At 41.9% G+C, this 19,617-nt stretch overlaps 3 protein-coding genes and 1 long non-coding RNA gene across 6 annotated transcripts in view; 3 read left to right on the top strand and 1 right to left on the bottom strand.

Annotated features, from left to right (window-relative positions):
• The window catches only part of LOC103394590 (uncharacterized), a 315,109-nt gene that overhangs the window by 215,511 nt on the left and 79,981 nt on the right, over nucleotides 1-19,617 (bottom strand). The window lies entirely within an intron of this gene.
• On the top strand, nucleotides 81-3,926 carry crabp2b (cellular retinoic acid binding protein 2, b). The gene is made up of 4 exons (XM_008331942.3): nucleotides 81-691; nucleotides 2,933-3,111; nucleotides 3,408-3,524; nucleotides 3,634-3,926. Exons 1-4 carry the CDS (start codon nucleotides 610-612, stop codon nucleotides 3,682-3,684), a joined length of 429 nt encoding a protein of 142 aa, XP_008330164.1. The 5' UTR covers nucleotides 81-609; the 3' UTR covers nucleotides 3,685-3,926.
• scamp3 (secretory carrier membrane protein 3) lies at nucleotides 7,528-13,906 on the top strand. Its single transcript, XM_008331941.3, has 9 exons — nucleotides 7,528-8,003; nucleotides 8,269-8,349; nucleotides 9,587-9,706; nucleotides 10,123-10,243; nucleotides 11,329-11,457; nucleotides 11,683-11,845; nucleotides 12,152-12,253; nucleotides 12,463-12,580; nucleotides 13,058-13,906. The coding sequence occupies exons 1-9, from the start codon at nucleotides 7,950-7,952 to the stop codon at nucleotides 13,193-13,195; spliced, it is 1,026 nt and encodes a 341-aa protein (XP_008330163.1). The 5' UTR covers nucleotides 7,528-7,949; the 3' UTR covers nucleotides 13,196-13,906.
• rnf115b (ring finger protein 115b) lies at nucleotides 14,172-19,531 on the top strand. The gene is made up of 9 exons (XM_008331940.3): nucleotides 14,172-14,528; nucleotides 16,694-16,752; nucleotides 16,834-16,891; nucleotides 16,983-17,173; nucleotides 17,402-17,470; nucleotides 17,596-17,674; nucleotides 17,772-17,865; nucleotides 17,983-18,098; nucleotides 18,445-19,531. The coding sequence occupies exons 1-9, from the start codon at nucleotides 14,451-14,453 to the stop codon at nucleotides 18,565-18,567; spliced, it is 867 nt and encodes a 288-aa protein (XP_008330162.1). The 5' UTR covers nucleotides 14,172-14,450; the 3' UTR covers nucleotides 18,568-19,531.

Here is a 19,617-nt window from a genome sequence, read left to right as displayed (position 1 = left end):
AAATGTTTGTAAAAAATATATTTTTCTCCATTCAAATGTGGCCTCAAAACATATAGCATTTTCTCTGGTTTAAAAAAAAGTTTGTGTTTGATGAACAGCTGAGGATTTAAGACACAATGACAAAACTCGTCAGAGAAGGCTTAAAGACGTGTCTCCACATGTCAAATCACACTCCTTTTTTTATTATTTTCACAGTTTTCACAGACTGTATGAATCTTCTTCACCAACGTGGCACCAGCACCTCAGGCAATTAGCACCATCTGAACTGATGCAGGGGGTGGATCATCATCAAGTTCTTCAAAGGTCTCATTACAGGAACACTTTTCCAGGTCGTGTCCAAATCTTTCACCACGCTGACAGAGGTGGAGGCCGAGGAGGAGACGGTGCAGCGGGAAAGTCCCTCCCTGACACCAGCCTCTGCATTGGCTGCTGCAGCATCAGCTCCAGATCCAGGAGAGCTCTCAGCCAATCAATGCAGAGGTAGATGGAGACTGGGGAGAGGGTCCAGAAATAGTCAGCCAGTCTGCACACACTCATGCACACGCGCACAGACTCCCAGTGAAGCTGGAGTTTGCACCAACCAGTCCTGCAGCTTCTGACACTTCTATCATGGAGAATAAAGTCACAGATTTCTCCGGAAAATGGAAAATGAAGTCTTCGGAAAATTTCGAGGATCTTTTAAAAGCACTGGGTGAGTAGATGGGATTTTTTTTGTGTGAACGTTTTTTTTAATAGTTTTGAAAATGATGCTTTGGCTGTTATGGCTGCATAAATTTGCACAAAGAGAACAGAAATTGTGATAAAACTAAAAATTATTATCCGCCCTGTAATTAATACCCTGTAGTTGTTATTTTAGGACAAAGATGATGATTAATGGAAGCTGATAACGTTGTCAGATAAGACAAAGCTACTGTTTGACTCTTTCACTGTGAGAGAGAAGATGAACCCAAAGAACATCGTCCCCACAGTGCCACACAGAGGTGGGAGTGTGCGCATGAGGATGGAAGAAACTGTGATGAAAAATGAACATTTTAAGCTTTGAAAACAAGGTCATTGTTTGAGGTGTTAACATGATAAGGAAACAGATTTCTACAATAAAGTGACCGATTATCACAGGATGTAAAAGTTCATGTTCTTGACGGGACTACACAAAGTCCTGACTTAAGACCTTGTTTAAAACCACACCAAACCACTGCAGAATGTGTTAAGATTCTAGCGTTCTACAATAATTCAATGATTGTGACATTCACTTTGTTTCCTCTTCAAACTGCCGTCAGATTTGTTGTGGTATTGTGACGACGTAGAGGTCAGCCTGTGAACCACAGTGGTCTCAGTCTGTGACTCTGGGGTCAAATTGATTTGCTTCAGTCCCAACGACTTCACGTTGCCGGAAAAATGTCTGGTCAAGGTGCATGGTGAGGAAGAGAGTCCATTTTGAGGAGAAAAGGGTCAGATGAGGGCCAGCCAGTGTGGCATCCATTGAAAATCAGAAGACAAACAGTCTGTGGAGGAATGTTAGATTGGACTCATCTGAAGCAGAGTCCGACTCATGCGGTTGTAATTAGAGCCAGTGTAAACGGAACTGAGCCTTAACATGGGCCCCAGCAGCCGAGCAGCCGTCTCCCAGAAGGACTTTCTGCGGCCGCCCTGGGCCTCTGTACGTGTGAGGGTTGTGTTTTAGCGCCACTGCCTGATCACATCCGCACCGAACTGGATCAGATTTCTTTTTTTTTTTATCAAGTCAGAACTCCAGGGTCGACCGGCAGTTCACATTTGTTTTACTTGTATTAAACCCAATGTCCCATCTCTGCCGACCCACGATACAGTTGTTGGTTTAAGCTCTATGTTTCAGCCTAATTGTTGTCCTGCACATCAGTGACTCGGTCAGAACCCACGTTCCTTGGACTGCTTTGTCCTGTCATGGTAGTTCTTAAAATCAAACACCAGTCAAATGATTAAAATTGGAAACTTTCATAGATTTCATTTCTTTTAGATGATAAAAAAAAAGATGCAGGATTTTTGTTTTTTTAACAAAGATCTACCCGGAGATTTTCTATATGTAGTCGTCTTTGTGCGTTTCAGCTGCACCGATGTGAAACAGAAATAACAGTTAGGTTTATGGGATCAGTTAATCCAAATGGACAAAAAGCACTTTTATTGCTTTTGCACAGCCGTCACCAACACAAACAATGAACCTCCTGAACCTCGGCCTTCAGGTTGGAGCTGAGTTTATGAAAACAGCCCTTCAGCTCCAGCTGCAGTTTGTCTCAGATCATCTAAAGTGGATAATCTCTGAGTTTTGTTTTTGGATAAACATCATTCTTTTAAAGGTTGTTTTTGCTGCTTTCTGAACACCGGACCTTGATCTGATCAAGAATGCACGTCTGTCTTTTTTCACGTCTCCTCTGTGGGAACCTGAGAGACCGGTGTGTTGTAACTCGTCCGTCCTCTGAGACGGGCAGCTTTCGAGGGAAGCGGGGGCTCACCCAGCAGACACTGAGACCTTCGAGCACACATCACATATGCTTCACATTACTGGCAACCATTTGCTGAGACATACCATAAATTCTGACTTGTAACCAAGAAGTGATTCACAATTTAATTTTACTGCCTTGTGTTTTACGGGTTAAATTGTTTGGCAGTGCAGCAGCACAGCTTGTAATTGTTAAATGCCAAACACAAAACACATTGTTTCCATAAAATGTGTCTCAGTGAGAGCAAATGAAAAAGATAAACAGTTGAAGTGGGGACTGATTAGGTAAATAATCACTCAGTGTTTTGTGCAGATGAATGTGTGTTACAGCACAAATGATGAGATGAGATAAAAGGGACAGAACTGACGTGAATTCCGACCCTGTCGTCAGGCTGCAGCTCAGACGCTGTTTTGACCACTGCTGCCAGTTTAATATCTGCTCTGTTTGTGTTCGCTCAGGTGTGAATATGTTCCTGAGAAAAATGGCAGCCGTAGCGGCGTCCAGCCCGTCAGTAGAAATCTCCCAGGAGGGAGAGACTCTGTCCATCAAGACGACCACGAGCATCCGCACCACCTACGTCTCCTTCACTGTAGGTCAGTCCTTTAATGACGCCACGGTGGACGGACGTCCTTGCACGGTGAGAACCTCTTTACTTCCAATTTTAACATACCTGCGTAATAAAACACTCACACACACAGTTGTGAGGAGTGAACAACTGATGCACACACACACACAACATGTGGAAATAATTTGAGTGCAACCCTGGTGATAAAACCTGGATGGATCTGGCCTTGGTTTCATTATGCTGAGTGAGAGGTGAGGCACAGACCTGCAGCCTGACAGACTGGAGAGTAGGTTTGAACACCGACCTCCAGACTCCACAGTGACAGTGCACAGGTCACTCAGGTGATGTCATTCATATTCCACCTCCAGTGTTTTCCACGGTGGGAGAGCGACAGAAAGATCAGCTGTGAACAGACTCTACAGAAAGGTGAAGGACCCAAGACGTCCTGGACACGGGAGCTGACCAATGATGGAGAACTGATACTGGTAATTACAAACCACACCACTAGTACGACTGGTACACGCTGCAAAAAAACCCCGAAAACTTTACTTTGGTCATTCAAAAGGAAAAGTGTCTTCTGTCGTTTCTTTTCAGACACTGACGGCTGGAGATGTTGTCTGCACCAGAGTTTATGAGCGGGAATGAAGACACTTTTACCCAGAACATCACTAGTATCGCTGGTATGATTAACATTTACGGCCTGTTAATCTTCTGGTCACATGCTGTCCGAGCGTGCTCAGAAGAATCTACTCCTTAATTCTCATCATTATCTTTCAGTTTTAACAGCAGAGCAGAATTCACTCTCACTCACATATCTTGTAAAAATGCCTTTTTTAAAAACACATTTTTCAGTTTTTGAACCATTTTTCCTATTGTTAATAAACAGTTTTATATGACTTCAGCACTGGAGTGTTCAAGTGCTGTCTCCTCCCTGCTCCTCCCTGCTCCTCCTATTCCCTTGTCGTCCATCTACAGCACGTATCACTTTACTGCACAGTCTGCCATTCATTTTCTCATTGTGCAGGTTATTCCACACCGCGCGGCTCTGGCCTCTGTGTGCTCTCTCTGTCATCACAGCTCCCCACAATATGTCCTCAATTAGTTCAAAAAGCCCCAAAGACGATTCATACGTTATAAAGCGGGAAGGAAACAGGGAGTGGAGGGAAAATGATTGAGGAGAAGCCATGAAAATGTCACTGCGTAGCTTCAGCAGAAGGTTGTACTTCTTCACATCAACCTGTTTACAGGCTGAGCTCTGTAAAAATCCCCCAACCCTCCATTCCTGGCAGTCTTTCACCCTGAAAAGTACTGAAGGTAGTGAGCATAAAGCTAAAAGTATGCAAAATGTTAACCATAAAGATAAAAGTGAGATATGTAATCAAATACAGCAAAAATAAAAGTGTAGCCAATGGTTAGGCAGGAAGTTTGCTAACAGATAGGATATACAAAAAGATTGCTTATACAGCTAAATGATAAATAAAAAATAAAACCAGTGAAATGTGAAAATAACTTTAGTTAGCTAGGAAGATATCTGAAAGTTATTCCATAAAAAAGTGTAGAACAAAAATGAAATGAAATAGCCATGAAAGCCTAAAGCTAGCCTGGAAGTGTCTTAAAGTTATCCATGTTCAACATTGGTGAAGTGAATCCAAATGTGAGCTAAGAGAATGTCCGACTCTTTCTTTTGGCGCCGTGCGCAGGTACACAGTGTTAAAGATTTCCAGCTGTTCTCTCTGAAAATCCACTTTTCATCTCAGTGGATGCAAAACAAACAGTGAAAACACAGGCTGTAACGTGAGGCCAGAGAACCTTCAGCTAAAACTGACAGACTGACCAGGAGTCAGTGACTCAACGCCTCGGCTCTGTGTGTGAGACACGCTTCACCTGACTTTACAAACGCTCACCCAGGCTCCGTCGGCCACTTCCTGCTGCTCTCCTTCACCGCCGCTGATGCTTTTTCCAGGTTTTGAAAACAGTTTGGAGAGAGAAACCGCTGTGAAGTGCTGCCCGGCTTAAACACACCGTGCTGGGTGAACGGCAGGAGAACTGGGCCTGTACCAACGTGAACATTTCCCAGACGTTGGATCGAGAATGAGGGGAAAGAAGTAGTCATTCAACTGTGTGGAATAACCCTGCACTGATCTGCATTTTATTTCTCTTTGAGAAAAGGAAAAGTGAAAGGATTATGTGTGACTAAGTGAGCGTGGTACAGAGAATGCACTCATTGTCTCTGAAGAACCCACTGTGTTGTGTAAGATTTCAGAGGAGCCACAGAAGCTTAAACCACACTGTGGAGTTTGAACAATAGGAAAACACACACACACACACATATCATAAACGTACTGTGGAAATGACCTCTGGCTGTGGTCGATGGTTGTTAGCCTCACAAAAACCACCCAGTCCCTCCTAGTTAGCTGGGCCACTTTCCACACACTGCTGTTATGCCAGTTCATTCCTCAGGCGGTGATGTCATGGAGCGGCGCACGGCTTCATTGGCTGTGGAATGCTGTGGTTTTAGGACAGGGAGGCAACCAGTTCCAACGGTTGAGTCCAGGCCATCTGGACCCACCGTGACGGGGTCTTTCAGAGGAACTGATGAGTCACAGGCCTCAACTGATCAACACTGAGATGAAGGTAAACAGACAAACACCAAGCCCTGGCAGAAGGATGTTTCTGCTGCTGCTGCATTAAAACGACTCTAATCATTTCATTTGACTCCATTAAACGGTTTCACTTTGGTCATATTTAACAGAGGGATTTATTATCATCATTGAATAATGGTTTCCCTTTGAGAGTACAAAACAAAAACAATCCATAAAATCTCCCTACTCCTCACAGCCCTGTTTGACAAACTCTGATTACTGTAAATGTAAAGAAAATATAGAAAATACAGATCACTCCATTTGAAATCCATCCAAACCACAGTAGATACTTCCACTACCTTTTATTTCTGCAATTATTATTAAAAATACAATTTGTGTCTCAGGTAAACTTGTAATTTTAACATCAATAATACACTTTAAATTTCAGTAGACAGAATGTCCAGAAAATAATAATAATACAAATGACCTGGTCTAGCTTCATTATACTAGAGTTATGTGACCTATGAAGAGATTGTGGTCCAACGATCTGGTCGTGAACAAGTCTGTCAGTGTGTGTGTGTGTGTGTGTGTGGTCAAGAGATGGTCAAGTCAATTTAAAACCACATGACTGCCTTCAGCCATGTGACTTGGAGGAGACGTTGATGAGAAAAGACCACACCACATTGTTCCGGGGCATGAGTGTGTGCAATGTGTGAAGGTTAGTGGAGGTGGAAGTGTAATCCTCTCTGCTGCCGCCGCTGCTGCCGGTGTTTAACCTGACATATGACAGCAAGCAATTCACTTTTGGTAAAATACATTGTGTAAAACCTGTGGCCGTGACACATTAATCCTCTGTCTGAACCTGAAAACAACAAAACATTTTAAATCCCTTTTTTTGTTGTTGTAATTATCTGTTAAATATACATAGAACTGTAAGTTTTATCTGACTCCACTGGGTTAACTTACACCTTAAAGACACGAGAGTGACATCTACTGGTGAAGAATCAAAACGTATTTATCAAGCAGTATTAAACTGGCCTCAGGCAGTGATGCAGAAGCGCGGTTCTTCTCCTGTGATTCTCAAAACTATAATTAAATTGTGAACACATTTTACAGCTAAGTTTAGTGTTTAACAAATACATTTGTTAAACATGTGATTTTATTAAACACCGAACGGTTGGTTCTGAACAGATCCAGCCTTTTGTCATGCTTTTAAAACTTTGAAGAAATCTGTGCAGTGGCATTCAGTGTGTAAAATTAACTGATCGTTGCTAATTGTGATGGCCTTCCATAGATAATTACTTTTTAACAGAGCGAGGGAATTATTTTACCACCACAACTAACCTAAAGATTATACAGTAGTTAAACCATCGAGAATGCCGATAAAAATCTAATTTAAAGAAACTTTTTTATAATTTTTACTCATGAAATCATGTCACTGTGATTCCTTTTTTAAAGATTATCTTTGAACATAAAGAGTTATTCTAAAGTCGTGACTTCTGATCTCTGCCTCCTTCACCAACAATAGATCCATTGTACTAAATATCCAGATCGTGAATGACATCATCACACAGGCCTCAACAGCCAAACCAGAGGCTGGGTCTATTTCACTGTATGATCCCTGTCAGTCAACCACATGTACAATTAAATAATTAATCATAATTAATAGATATTGTACATATTAATTATTCGTTAACTTGTCTGATAAAATGTATAATATGTGTGAATTTAAAATCACGTCATTAACGATAATAATAATAATTTGCGAAAATGTATCTGTGTGTCTCTGTGTCGTTAATATCGCTGTAAAATGTACTGGTACTGCAACTGATACGTCTCAGAAACCGCACGCGGTTGCCACAAGTCACGCAAGTTCTCGCGTGATTGGGACTAACGTGCTCCTCTGCAGCAGCGGTCACATGACCTGGACTGGTGACTTCCGGAGGCTTGGATGTTTTTCTTCAGAAGAGAGAGAGGAAAATAGCGTTTTGTTTTAAATGCCAGCGACCTGTCTTTATAGCAGGCATTTATATTCAAAACAGAACAGAAAAGCCCTACATTTTTAAATCATCCGGGGACATTATTATTACTGAAACTGACACACGTTAAACCGGAGGAGGGGCGACTTGACAGGCTAAACCTTGACATTTCCCGGCCGGAGGTATCTTTTTGAAAATAAAAGAAGCAAACGCAGAGTCTCAAACGACGGCGACTGTTCAGTTCAAAGACGTAGTCTTGTTTATCCTTCTTGTATAGAGGTTTGGAAGTTAGCGGCAAATGCTGGCTGCTATACATTAGCTCGAATTTCTGACGCACTTAAACATCAACATGTCAAAGTACACGAGTTTTCCGGAGCCGCTGGACGACCACAACCCTTTCCAGGTGAGTTTGATGTTATTAAAATAAATCAAGACTTTGTTGTGGAAACGGTACGTGTTTGTATTGATGATTAAGTCACTGTTGGTGGCTTTTGTGTAACAGCAGCCGTGTTGGTGCTCATGTGACAGCAGGGCCTCACTGTTCTCAGCCTTTACTTAAACCATGTCTGACGTACAGTATCTGCTGTGGTTGTGATGTTATTTTTGATCAACCTATTTCGATGAGAGATAACGGGATACTTGAATGTTTGTCTTAACGTTTGCTGTAGGATCCTGCAGTGACCCAACACAGCAGCAACACAGGTTATGCCACCCTGGACCTTTATAATCCATTTGAAAGCACAACAGCGGTGAGCTACATTGCTTCCAACATACAATACAATTTCACATGTGACATTCTCAATAAGACTGTTTTGATTGATGATGTTGATTACCGTGTCTTAATTAGTCTCTCTGTGTTGTAATCTGTACATAGGAAAATACAGTAATTACATTTGCTTTAAAACCTCAGTTTAAAACTGAAACCACAGACCGAAAGTGCTTCCCTGTAGAAGTGCTGCTACTACTGACTGATTTACTGAAGACTGTATAGTCACAATCGATTGTTTAAACTCTTGGTTGGACGGAATTTGTGAACAGTTTGCAAAATTTGATTAATTAATTTCTCGATTAAGTGATTCAAAGTGATGATAAAGCACAAACATCACCAATGACCTGGCATCTCCCAAGGGATTAATAAAGTCCTATCTATCTATGTTCTGTGAAATTCTTTTAATCAATGAAAGAAAAATCCTCACACAAGTTTTTGTTGACATTACAAATTCCATTTGAATTAATCTAATTTTCCCCCATCTTCTTCCATGGCTTCACTTTAGTATGAGTTAAAATGTCCTATTTTAAAGCCTGCAATGTATAATGTGTCTGTCTCACATCCTTTTTTGTGTCCTGTTATCATCATCATCATCATCATGTCAGCAGTAGCAACAAACTGTAAAGGAAACGAGGCTGGGGGAATGTGCTGTGTTCAGTTTCACATTTTGTGTGACTAACAAAACCACACGTTCTCATTACACGCTGTAAAAGTCATTTAGACCAGTTTTAATAAGAACTCTTTGGTTTCTTTGTTCTAATGACCATCTCCTGTGGTTTCTTTCTGCCTTTTTGTTTTCTTTATAATATTTCTACATTGTTAAAAAACACCTGAGCAAATTTAGTGATGTGTAAACACAGCTTCTATAATAAAGCCATAAAATGACCGTGTATTCTTAATTCTGTTTTTTTCCCCAAACACATATAAGAGGTTGTTTTGCCTCCGAAGAAAACTGCAGGCAAATGCTGGCAAAATAGTTCCTGTAATAATGGTTTCATTAAAAATTGATTTGGCCCACAAACACTGGAAAGAGTAGTTTTTGAATGTAAAGAAACTACGAAGAGACAGAATCAAATTAAAATCTAGGAAGTGAGAGATGTGTCTGTGTGTTTGTTCTTCCTGTTGGAAAATACAAGGAAATAAAATCAAGCCTTATCATTATGAGTTAATTCATGGTTTTTCACAAACTCAACTAACTTAAGATTATTATTTTCTAGCCTCCACCACCATACGATGCCACTTCGCCCTCGGCTCCCGCTGCGCCTGCGCCTGCGCAGACTCCCCCCAGCAGGACGACACCTACTGAACCTCGCAATTACGGCTCATATGAGTCCCAGGCAAGTGAAGCATCTTGGGAAGTGTTTTCCTGCTTATTGCTGTGGATCTATTTGCTTTTATTGTGTTGAGTGCTGAGTCATCAGAGACAAATGCACGACTTCATTAGCAGGACCCTGCTTCTTTGTAATGATGAACTAATTAGTGTTGTGGTGGCCGACATGGTTATTGGCAGTGTTTAGTGATCACATCACTCAAACCTAGATTGCCACCTTGTCTTTCTGTAACTAAACCAAGTAAAACAAACACTTGGCATCTGGAGACTGAGCAGCAGCTCTCCTGGGAGCCGCCTTAGCACGAGATCAGAAGGCTTTTACCAAACCATCTCCATAATTTATGACGCAAACACAGACCCTGTCTCTGTGAAAGCTGACATGATGTCCTGATGCATCAGTTCCCTCATGTCTGACCTTGTTAGACTGCGGTAAACGCGACTACGGCGGAGCTCCTGAGGAAACAGGAAGAGCTGGAGAAGAAAGCCAAAGATCTGGAGAGGAGAGAGAGGGAGCTGGAGTCACACGGTCTGGGACCTGGAGCAGGTGAGACGTGAACAGGCGTCCACAGGCGTCTGTGGGGCTGTGATGGTGACAATGTCAACATTAGAGCTGTCAAAATTAAAATATCACCAACTCTGAAGATGATCAGATATGCTGCGTAATTTTCTTATTATATTTCTTTTCTTGTTAATAATTCCATCATGGGATTATTCACAAATAGAAACAGTTTTGAAACATATATTTATGTATATATAAACATATTTATAACCTGCTGTTATTTGTCTTTCTGTTCTAACAGTATAGAGGAAAACACAATACACTTTAATGAGTTCTTTGTCATTTTGTATGTATGCCTACAAATTAAAGTGAAGAAGAATTTAAGTTGCACTAAACCTCCAGGGGGCGACACCACAAGTTGCAAAAAGGAGGTTGTTCAAAGGGGAGTAAAGAAAGCTGCTTTTCCCCATGAACAATGATGACAGGTAATATTTGCATGACTGGTTTCAGCTCTTAGTCACTAGTTGCAAGTCTTTTTCAAGTAGATCAGATGTAATAGATCTACTTGAAGTTAATTTAGGGGAAGAGTGAGACGATGGGCTGTTGGTGTGGGTGAATGTGATAAAAATGTAGGACGTCTGCAGGAAAAGGAACATGGTCTAATTGATGATGTCACACAAGTACAGTATGTTATTAAGTACCAAAATCAGTTCATATGAAAGAGTGAACCTCAGAGTTTCAGGTTTAGAGCTTATGTTACCCTTGGCCTAGTTCTGTATCTGGACTAGTTTCTGTTCACTCCCATGGTGCAGTCAGACAGCTAGTCCTCACATTCAAACTGAAGGTAGAATACAGTGTGGTCAGAGCATCTGTGTCTCTGAACATCCCTGCAGGACCAATTCAATTGAGGGGGAGAGTGGGTGAGAGAGAGAGAGGGAGAGATATATCGTGTCAGCAGGTTTTTCATTCCTCTCCTTTATCGTCACGTCAACATAAATGCTGAATATATGTACAGCTGTATAACACTGGAGTCCACATGGGGAGAAATGCTGCCCCCTCTGACCGTTCAATCTTATCTGACCGCTGCACTTTAACCTCATTTTTATTTATTTTTTTATTTATGCCGTCAGCTCGCCAAAACAATTGGCCCCCGCTGCCCTCCTTCTGCCCCGTGGGCCCCTGCTTCTACCAGGACATCAGTGTGGAGATCAACCAGCGTTTCCAGCGTATCGTCACCATCATGTACTACTTCTGGATGTGTGAGTTCCAAACCTTATTTTTAAACAAAACGCACAGTAAAGTTATGTTCACAGTGCAGGGCCACAAAAAGCCAGGTCGTGGGCTGGAGGTGGCCCACGGGCTGCCTATTGAGGGCCACTGACCTAAACCTTAAGGTGTTGAAATGATTGGCTATAATAATCTTAGATGTTGTTTATTGTTTTGAGTTTTGAATGTGCTTCTTTTCTTCTTCTTTTTTTCTCCAGTGGGCACCGGCACGCTCCTCTTCAACCTCATCTCCTCTCTGGCCATGTTCTGCGTGGACCCCTCTGGTAGCGGTGTGGGCCTGGGTCTGGCCATCTTGTGGGCGCTCCTCTTCGCTCCCTGCTCCTTTGTCTGTTGGTACCGACCAATATATAAAGCCTTCAGGTATGTAGCGCCATCTTCAGGACCTTTTGATGTCGCAAAGAGAAACATGATGAATCTATACTACTACTAAAAATAGTCATGTCACGTGATTAGAGCACATGTTTTTTTTATTTCTGTTTGAAACGTTCTCATTTACAGCCTTGTTTTTGTCATGTCAGACTTTGGTGTCAGAGGCTCGCCTGACATCTGCTACAGTTTTACTTTTAAGAATTTTACAACTGTTCAGAAATGATATCATACATCTGAGACAGTGTCATGTCGGCCAGATGAGGAATAACTTCTGGAACATCTGTTTTCTGTTTTCAGGAGTGACAGCTCCTTCAACTTTTTCGTCTTCTTTTTTATTTTCTTCGCTCAAGTCGTCGTCTACGTCATCATGACTATCGGCATCCCTGGATGGGGTTTCAGGTAGGACAAATATATTAAAAAAAACACTATTAATCTTTTGGCCAGGTTATGATCTGCTTGTTTGAATTTTACGAATCATTTAGCATTTTGGCTCACGCCTTAAGATATAGATTTTTCTTTTTTTGTATAATTATTAGAGCTGTATTGTATTTTTTTATTATTTTCTTTTCTCCATTGTGTTTGTCCTGTTCTCGGTTTCTTCCCCTCAGTGGTTGGATCGTGAGCCTGGCTGCTCTGAATCAAAACGTCGGCGTCGGTGTCATCATGATGATAAACGCCGTCTTCTTTACTGGCCAGGCCGCCATGGGAGTTGTCATGCTGAAGAGGGTAAATATATGTGTACATATATGAACATGTATTTAACTTTAGTTATTGTAATGAATTCACTCTCATTCTGTTGTACATAACACAATATCACACATGACTTTAATCTCGGGTGTTTAATAGAATTCCAAAATAAATAACAAATGACACGGGAAAAGTCAGAGCAACTTGATGTGTTTTATTGAAGACAAACAGGGATCCAGGTGAAGAGATATATGATAGCGTATGTATCTGATGTTGGAAAACAAAAACAAAACCATTTAGCTCCAATTCCACTTTCTACTGCTCTGTGTAAACACCTGCTCCTGCCTGGCCTGGGGCCGGCCCACTGAGCATCAGACGGTGGGTAGATAAACAGTGTGAAGAACAGCTGCAGTATCAGGTTCCGCCGATCATTTTCAGCCTCACAATGCACCTGATATGATGATGAATTGCAACACGTATTAAATGTCAGTCCACCGCACTGTCCGCCTGCTGCAGGTCCACAGTCTGTACAGGCAGACCGATGCCAGCTTCCAGAAGGCCCAGGCTGAGTTCGCCACCGGAGTCATGTCCAACCAGGCCGTACGCCAGGCCACGTTCAACGCCGCCCAGGGGGCCTTCACCGCTCCTAAATAGAGAGAAGAGAGAGAGAGAGAGAGAGAGAGACGCAGGGTTTGATTGACGGAGGAACAGTTTTCTGCCCAAACCAGGATTAGAGAGTGATGGACAGGGTCAGTGTTATTTCTAATGAACCACTCGCACTTGCATGAAACAGAGGTGGTTACAGAACAGGACTTAGGCTGTTACTGGGAGAAGCAGGAAACTGAGATGAAATAAAGTTGCTGTATGACGTTTGTGGCTGTCGTCTGTAAGTGTGACTGAATGTCTTGGGTTTTTTTTTTTTTTTTGGTTTTTTACGTATCAGAAGCCAAAAGTGTGTGCCAAGTTGGGTAGTATTGCTCGTACATATTTACCAAGACTGGGATGTGCATCATGTTTACAGAGAGTCGTGTATGTAGAGAGAACCAGTCTTTGAAGTGAACACTGAAATGATGCCATTCTAACGTTTGGTCCAGGTCTTCACTGGACCAAACGGCTTTAGCTTCAGCTCCACTGCTGCTTTTCATGTCGACTGATTGTAAAAACTAACACATAGTTTTTGTTGTAATTCCAGCCTGGCTGTTCACTGTAATGCCAAATACTCCTCATCCTGTCGGAATTATGACCATGAGTTGTTTGAGTTGCCGTTTACTTGTCACTCATCTGTTCTTGTCAATTCTAGTTTTGACGATAATCACTGTTCACTGTCTGGGTTTAACTGAATAAAGTGTCTTGCTTACACAGTTATGAAGCCTGGTTGATTTGTTAGCAACCTTAGCATCACATAAAAGGAATAAACGGATTATGAGAACTTTAAAAACGTGGTGGAGTGGCAGTTAAAGTTTTCACTTTCACTTTCACTACTCTCATCCATGTAGTATCATCCGTTGACACCGACTTGTCAAATATATGGTATTTTTATTAAAATCTCAAATGTACTCACCAAATACCTTTACTTCATATGAGCATTCCTCCCCTAAAATTTTTAAAATATGAATCATAAAAAACACATGCATAAGTACGGGTACCATGAAGGGACCGCGTACCCGTGGTTGACAAAGACTGACCTACAGAAGGATGACCTAATGCTTCCATGCTAATGTCCCCCTGGTCCTACTTATGTAAACTTAATACTTAAATGTAAAGGATTGTGAATGTGATTGAATTAGAGACAGTAGGGAGTAGCGGGTGTTCTCACCAAACCGCACCGCAGCACAGCCTCCTCCCGCGGGGCTGCTCGGACTTTTATGGGCATCCTCACCGACGTCAGCCTGTGCGCTCCACCGGGAAGATGGCGGAGGCTGCGGAGCCACCACAACACCGGTTCTTCTGCCACTGTTGTAAATGTGAAACCAGCCCCAAACTGCCGGTGAGTCGCTGTTTCCACATTTGATTTTATTCCACGCGTGTTTGGACCAGTGTCATCCACGCGTCCGTGGAGCTCGGGAATGATTTATGTTCCACGTCTCTCTGCTTTAACCAGAGTGTTGTTTATTAAAAGTTTATACTCCTGCTCAGCACAAACTAACGGACAACATTTAATTAAAGCTGTCACTGTATTTACTGAAGTTACTGTTGGAGTTGTTGTTGTGCGTAATGCAGCAAAGATCTATATTAGGGAGAGGAGGGGGTGGAGGAGGAGGAGGGGGGTGAATTTTGGCCATCCATGTTGCCATATTAAGAAACGCCACTGTGGCCGACATGTGCACAGTTGTCTGCTGTCAACTTGTGTCTGGGAGTTCGTTCTTGTGTTACCACGTGTGTGTGTGTGTGTGTGTGTGTTGTACCGTAACATTATGTCCAGGGTACAGCAGGCATATCAAAAAAAAAAAAAAAAAAAGGAGGTGGGATTAACAAGTGTATTTTATCTCTACTATATGCATAAAATGTTGTTCATTATTTAAAGCAATTTAATGGAACTCATTTTGGTAATTCAGCGTTTTCCTGTTTAATGTTTATTTGTTTTTGTTTTTAACAAGAATCCAAGTTTTATCAGTGTAGGCTACTGTACAATGAACTTGTTATCCAAGGATGGTAACTTTTAAAACTAATTAACATTCTGAGCTTCCTGAATGGGTACAGACACGTTGGATTAACATGTTTTTACACTAGGGCTGTCAACGTTACAGTTCCAAACTTCAGTGAAGCCCTCGTTCCTCAACAACATTAATCAGTTTACACCAGGGGTCACCGACCTTTTTGAAAGTCAGAGCTACTTCGATGGCCCTTAGTAATACAGAGAGCTACTTGTTTAATACAGGCTTCACAAATAATGTAAGAATAATTAGTTCTGGTACATACAATAGTAGACTCTCTTCTTACCACCGTCATTGCACACATTTGAATATCATTTGTGTAACTGATTCAGAAAGCACAGTAACAATACAGTTTCTGACCCTCTTGCTGACTAGTTTTATTTTAGGAACATAGCCTGCGGGCACATTAGCCAGTCCATGGGGGCTACCAGGTGGCCCCGGGCACCACGTTGGTGACCCCTGATGACCAGCCAGGCATCTGAAATTGTGCAATTTGCTGAGATGACATGCAACATAAACTTTAGCATTAGAGCTACAGCGTTCCTACATAACCCTCACGTCTGCCGTGGCCTGACTCTGTTGGATTTTGGTCGATGTTTTGTATATAGTTCCAGTTCTAACCTAACAAACAGCAAGAGCAGTGAAAACCCTGAGAAAGCACCACCCTCTTCCAAAGCCAACAATTGATTTTAAAAGAATGTGAAGGCAGATCATAAACAGAGCTCAGCTAAAACATAATAGTTTCTTCCTTGGACCCTGATCTACATTCCTTGAAAAATGATCAAAATCTGTTCCTGGAGTTCAGAGTTATGCAGGCCACAATCAGTCAAACAGCGGCAACAGAATACGCTCTTTTATGGAGGTACCAATACATAAATAGATCCTAATGTGGCAGTCGCACACAATAACAGTCAAGGCAGCGGTGTGTCTGCAGTGTTGTGGTAGCCCTTACTTCAACATGTGGTTTAGTGGTTGAGATGCAGACCTTATAACTCTGTGTGTCTGTTTCGATTCTTTCCTCTCTGTTTCTACACCGTCACGCTCTAATAGGAAAAAGACAACATTCCATAATATCAGAAGAAAGAGAGAGAGACAATCCCTTTGTCCTTGAAACAAGGTCCAGAAGTGACCGGCTTCAGGGGTTTTTGTGGATAAATTTAAATGTCCTGTGAAACTCCAGGCCCTCACTCAGCTTCACCCACCACTGATCCACCATTGTTGTTGATGTCGCAAGTGTTTCTTGTGGCTGGCTGAATGAATGCCTATATTTCAAGCTGGGTTTTGCAATAATTCCTTTCTTTGTTGAAGAATTGAACTGAGAGAGCGAGGTGAAGATGCCCACAAGAGGAGAAATGTCTGTGAATCTCTCTAATGAAATAAAAAGCAAAGCAAAACCTTACACAAATAACCTTGATCAGAGCATAAAACCCCGTTTTTAAAGGATGTTGAGAAATTATATGTAAACGTTTTGTCCTCAATTGTCTGCGTTCTCTTGAAGGATCTCGTCTGCCCTCGATGTGACTCTGGTTTCATTGAGGAGGTGACAGAAGACTCCAGGTATGGACGTCTGTCTCTGGGTGAAAATGAATCATGTTTAAGATAACATTTCAAAGGAAGAACTTTCTTTTTTTCTCCCAGTCTGCTGGAGGACAGAGCATCCACAGCCGGTGAAGACTCAAACTCTTTAGTCTCAGAGGTACAGAGTATACGTATACTTACAGTACTCCAGTACTCCTCTGTCTCGGTGGACTTCCTTTGACGTATTGTTTCTCTGGACTCTCTCCAAGTTATGGCAGCTGCTGTTTATGGAACGCTCTGCTCTCCTGTCGCACCCGCCCTCCTCACAGCAGGTATCTGCAGGTCAGAGCCGCACGTCTCCGGTGTCACCTGCTGCTGCCGAGGACACAGAAGCAGAAACTTCTTCTCAATCAGAGCAGGAGTCGTCATCCCGGCCTGAGCAGAGGCCTGCAGTGGAAGGGTGTGTGGACATGGTACACTGAGACATCAACAATGTCTAGATCTTTTAGAATGTATTGTGTGTGTTTCATCCTACGGTCAATCAGAGTTGCATGCAGCATTTGATTTTCTGGACAGTCAAATCACAAAAACAAGGCATGAGTAAAACCTGCGACACGGTGACACTTGTGTGTGTTTTGAGCGACTCTCTCCAGCAGATGTGTTTGCTCTCTGTGTTTGCCCTTTCAAGGATTGTGCAGCAGTTCTTGGCTGACCTCTTCGCAAACAACGGGAATCCCGGGGCTACTCCAGCTTCACTGTAAATGATTTTGGTTTTTCAGGTTATTGTCATTTAGTTTAGGTTTTGTGCTGCTTGATTTTAACTTTCTCTCTCTTTGTGTGTGTGTGTGTGTGTGTGTGCGCGTCGGGTTGTTCCTTCATCAGCACCAGCATGTTGCAGTTGTACTCAAACCCAGGAGACTATATCTGGGGTCAGGGAGATCTTGAAACTGTCTTCACAGAGGTCAGTGATGTCTCAGATGTGATTTGACAACTGGACATTTACATCTCATTCTGTCAGCAGTAACACCACACTAATATCAAGTCATTGTCACTACCAGTTGTTAGGACAGTTGGAGAACACAGGTCCACCTCCTGCAGAAAAGGAGATGATCTCATCCCTGCCAACAGTTTGCATCTCTAAGGAACAAACAGGTGGGAATCTAAACTTGACTCTGGTCTCTGATTTCTTTGTGATTTTGTGCTGTAGCATTGTCATAGACTTACTTCTTTCTGTTCTGTTTTTATTCTGTCGTATTCTGTTCCTCCCAGACTGCAGACTGGAGTGTTCAGTCTGCAGAGATGAGTATTCGTTAGGGGAATCTGTCAGGAAACTCCCCTGCCTCCATTTCTTTCACAGTCACTGTATAGTACCCTGGCTGGAAATGGTAAGGACTCGGCTCAGTTTACTTTAATGATGTAGACAATGGTCACATACCAGTGTTGGTACCTAGACTGATACGTTTTTTGAAGTACTAAATAAAACACTTTTTTTTAGAAATACTGCATATTACGCTAGCTTCCAGTAGATTGTGTTGTGTTTATAGAAGTAAATAGTGTTGGCTCAATCCTAGCTTAAAGCTTTTTATGTTGGTCCAGGATTTATGAGGACTCATTGGTTAAACTGTAAATGAAAACTTTCCTCAATTCTTTGTGCTCACTAATAACGTGTTAATGTATCAAGGCAATTTTTTGCCTCTAGATATCTCAAATTTCTGTCTTTTCACCTCCCAGCATGACACCTGTCCTGTGTGCCGCAAAAGCCTCAACGGTATTGACAACAGCCTGCCACCCACAGTGGAACTCCCAGATGATCGCGCCATGAGGACAGAGCAACAAGAGCAGCAGGCGATCTGACAGGAAGCGAGGCGACGGACACTACCTCCTTTACTGAGACACAGACATGCTGCTCACCTCAAATCTTTTCCTCAACACTGACTTCGGCGTTCACAGGATGCATCCTTTCTAAGGACCATAATATTTTCTGCACAAACATGTCCATCGTCATTCTTACTACTCTGCCGTTCAAAAGGGTCTTGGATTGAATGACTTTTGCAGTACTTGATAAACTCCTCGTCACTGAGCTGTCAGCGGTCAACTGGGAATTGCACAGAATTTCAAAATAAAAGTTTACTTTAAATACATCAGAAGACCATTTCACAAAATATTATTAATCTTTTCAACATAGTCCAGTTGAGAATTTATTTATATACATAATGCTTTTCATTAAAGCCTTACCCTGTGATTCACACCCTCTATACTTACTGCTTCCATAAAAGGGCAACCAGGATTAACATAAATCTCCCTCTTGTGGGATAGCAATGTAAAGCACTGCCAGGTGCACCCCAACAAGTTTGACTTTTCACTTTCAATAAATATTACCTCAGTCCTAAAATGGAAAATTGGATCCTACACATGAGCAAAACATAAACAGGACCACCTAGGCTGTTATCAATGAAAGGTGCAAAAACCACCATCTGCGATGGTATATCAAGACATTGGGATTTGTATGTATGTGAAACCATTTATTCATACTGAGGCCTAAATTAGTCTTTTAGAGACACGTGTAAGAATATTATATTTATGTGAAACTCTTTGTAAGGATGATGTCAAGCCAATTTTGCACAAATTACTGAAACTAGGCTTAGCGCTGTTGAGTATGAAACATGTCTGTCAGTGAAAAATTGACAAAGATACCCCTGAGAATGGGCATAAATTCCACCTTAGTCCTAACTTTTAGTTATACCTTCTCCAATAAGCCAAAAAGAAAAGGTATATGATCGATTTGCCTTCTGTTTCATTTTTGTTTTGGTGTATATCGCAGCAATCATTTCTAAAAAAAAAAAAAAAAAAAAGAATTTGGATGTATTTCTAGATAATTTTTCTGTGGGACAAAGATATAATACC

This window comes from Cynoglossus semilaevis, chromosome 18, assembly GCF_000523025.1.
Source record: "Cynoglossus semilaevis isolate Cse_v1.0 chromosome 18, Cse_v1.0, whole genome shotgun sequence".
In the NCBI taxonomy this organism is placed as follows: domain Eukaryota; kingdom Metazoa; phylum Chordata; class Actinopteri; order Pleuronectiformes; family Cynoglossidae; genus Cynoglossus; species Cynoglossus semilaevis.
This window is presented reverse-complemented; position numbering and strand designations above follow the sequence as displayed.

Coding starts and splice junctions, on each gene's coding strand:
- crabp2b (XM_008331942.3), top strand. CDS start 610: ATGGAGAATAAAGTCACAGATTTCTCCGGAAAATGGAAAATGAAGTCT. Junction 3,112..3,407: donor TGGACGGACGTCCTTGCACG/GTGAGAACCTCT, acceptor TTCCACCTCCAG/TGTTTTCCACGGTGGGAGAG. Junction 3,525..3,633: donor ATGATGGAGAACTGATACTG/GTAATTACAAAC, acceptor GTTTCTTTTCAG/ACACTGACGGCTGGAGATGT.
- scamp3 (XM_008331941.3), top strand. CDS start 7,950: ATGTCAAAGTACACGAGTTTTCCGGAGCCGCTGGACGACCACAACCCT. Junction 8,350..9,586: donor CATTTGAAAGCACAACAGCG/GTGAGCTACATT, acceptor ATTATTTTCTAG/CCTCCACCACCATACGATGC. Junction 12,581..13,057: donor GAGTTGTCATGCTGAAGAGG/GTAAATATATGT, acceptor CGCCTGCTGCAG/GTCCACAGTCTGTACAGGCA.
- rnf115b (XM_008331940.3), top strand. CDS start 14,451: ATGGCGGAGGCTGCGGAGCCACCACAACACCGGTTCTTCTGCCACTGT. Junction 16,753..16,833: donor GAGGTGACAGAAGACTCCAG/GTATGGACGTCT, acceptor TTTTTCTCCCAG/TCTGCTGGAGGACAGAGCAT. Junction 16,892..16,982: donor CAAACTCTTTAGTCTCAGAG/GTACAGAGTATA, acceptor ACTCTCTCCAAG/TTATGGCAGCTGCTGTTTAT.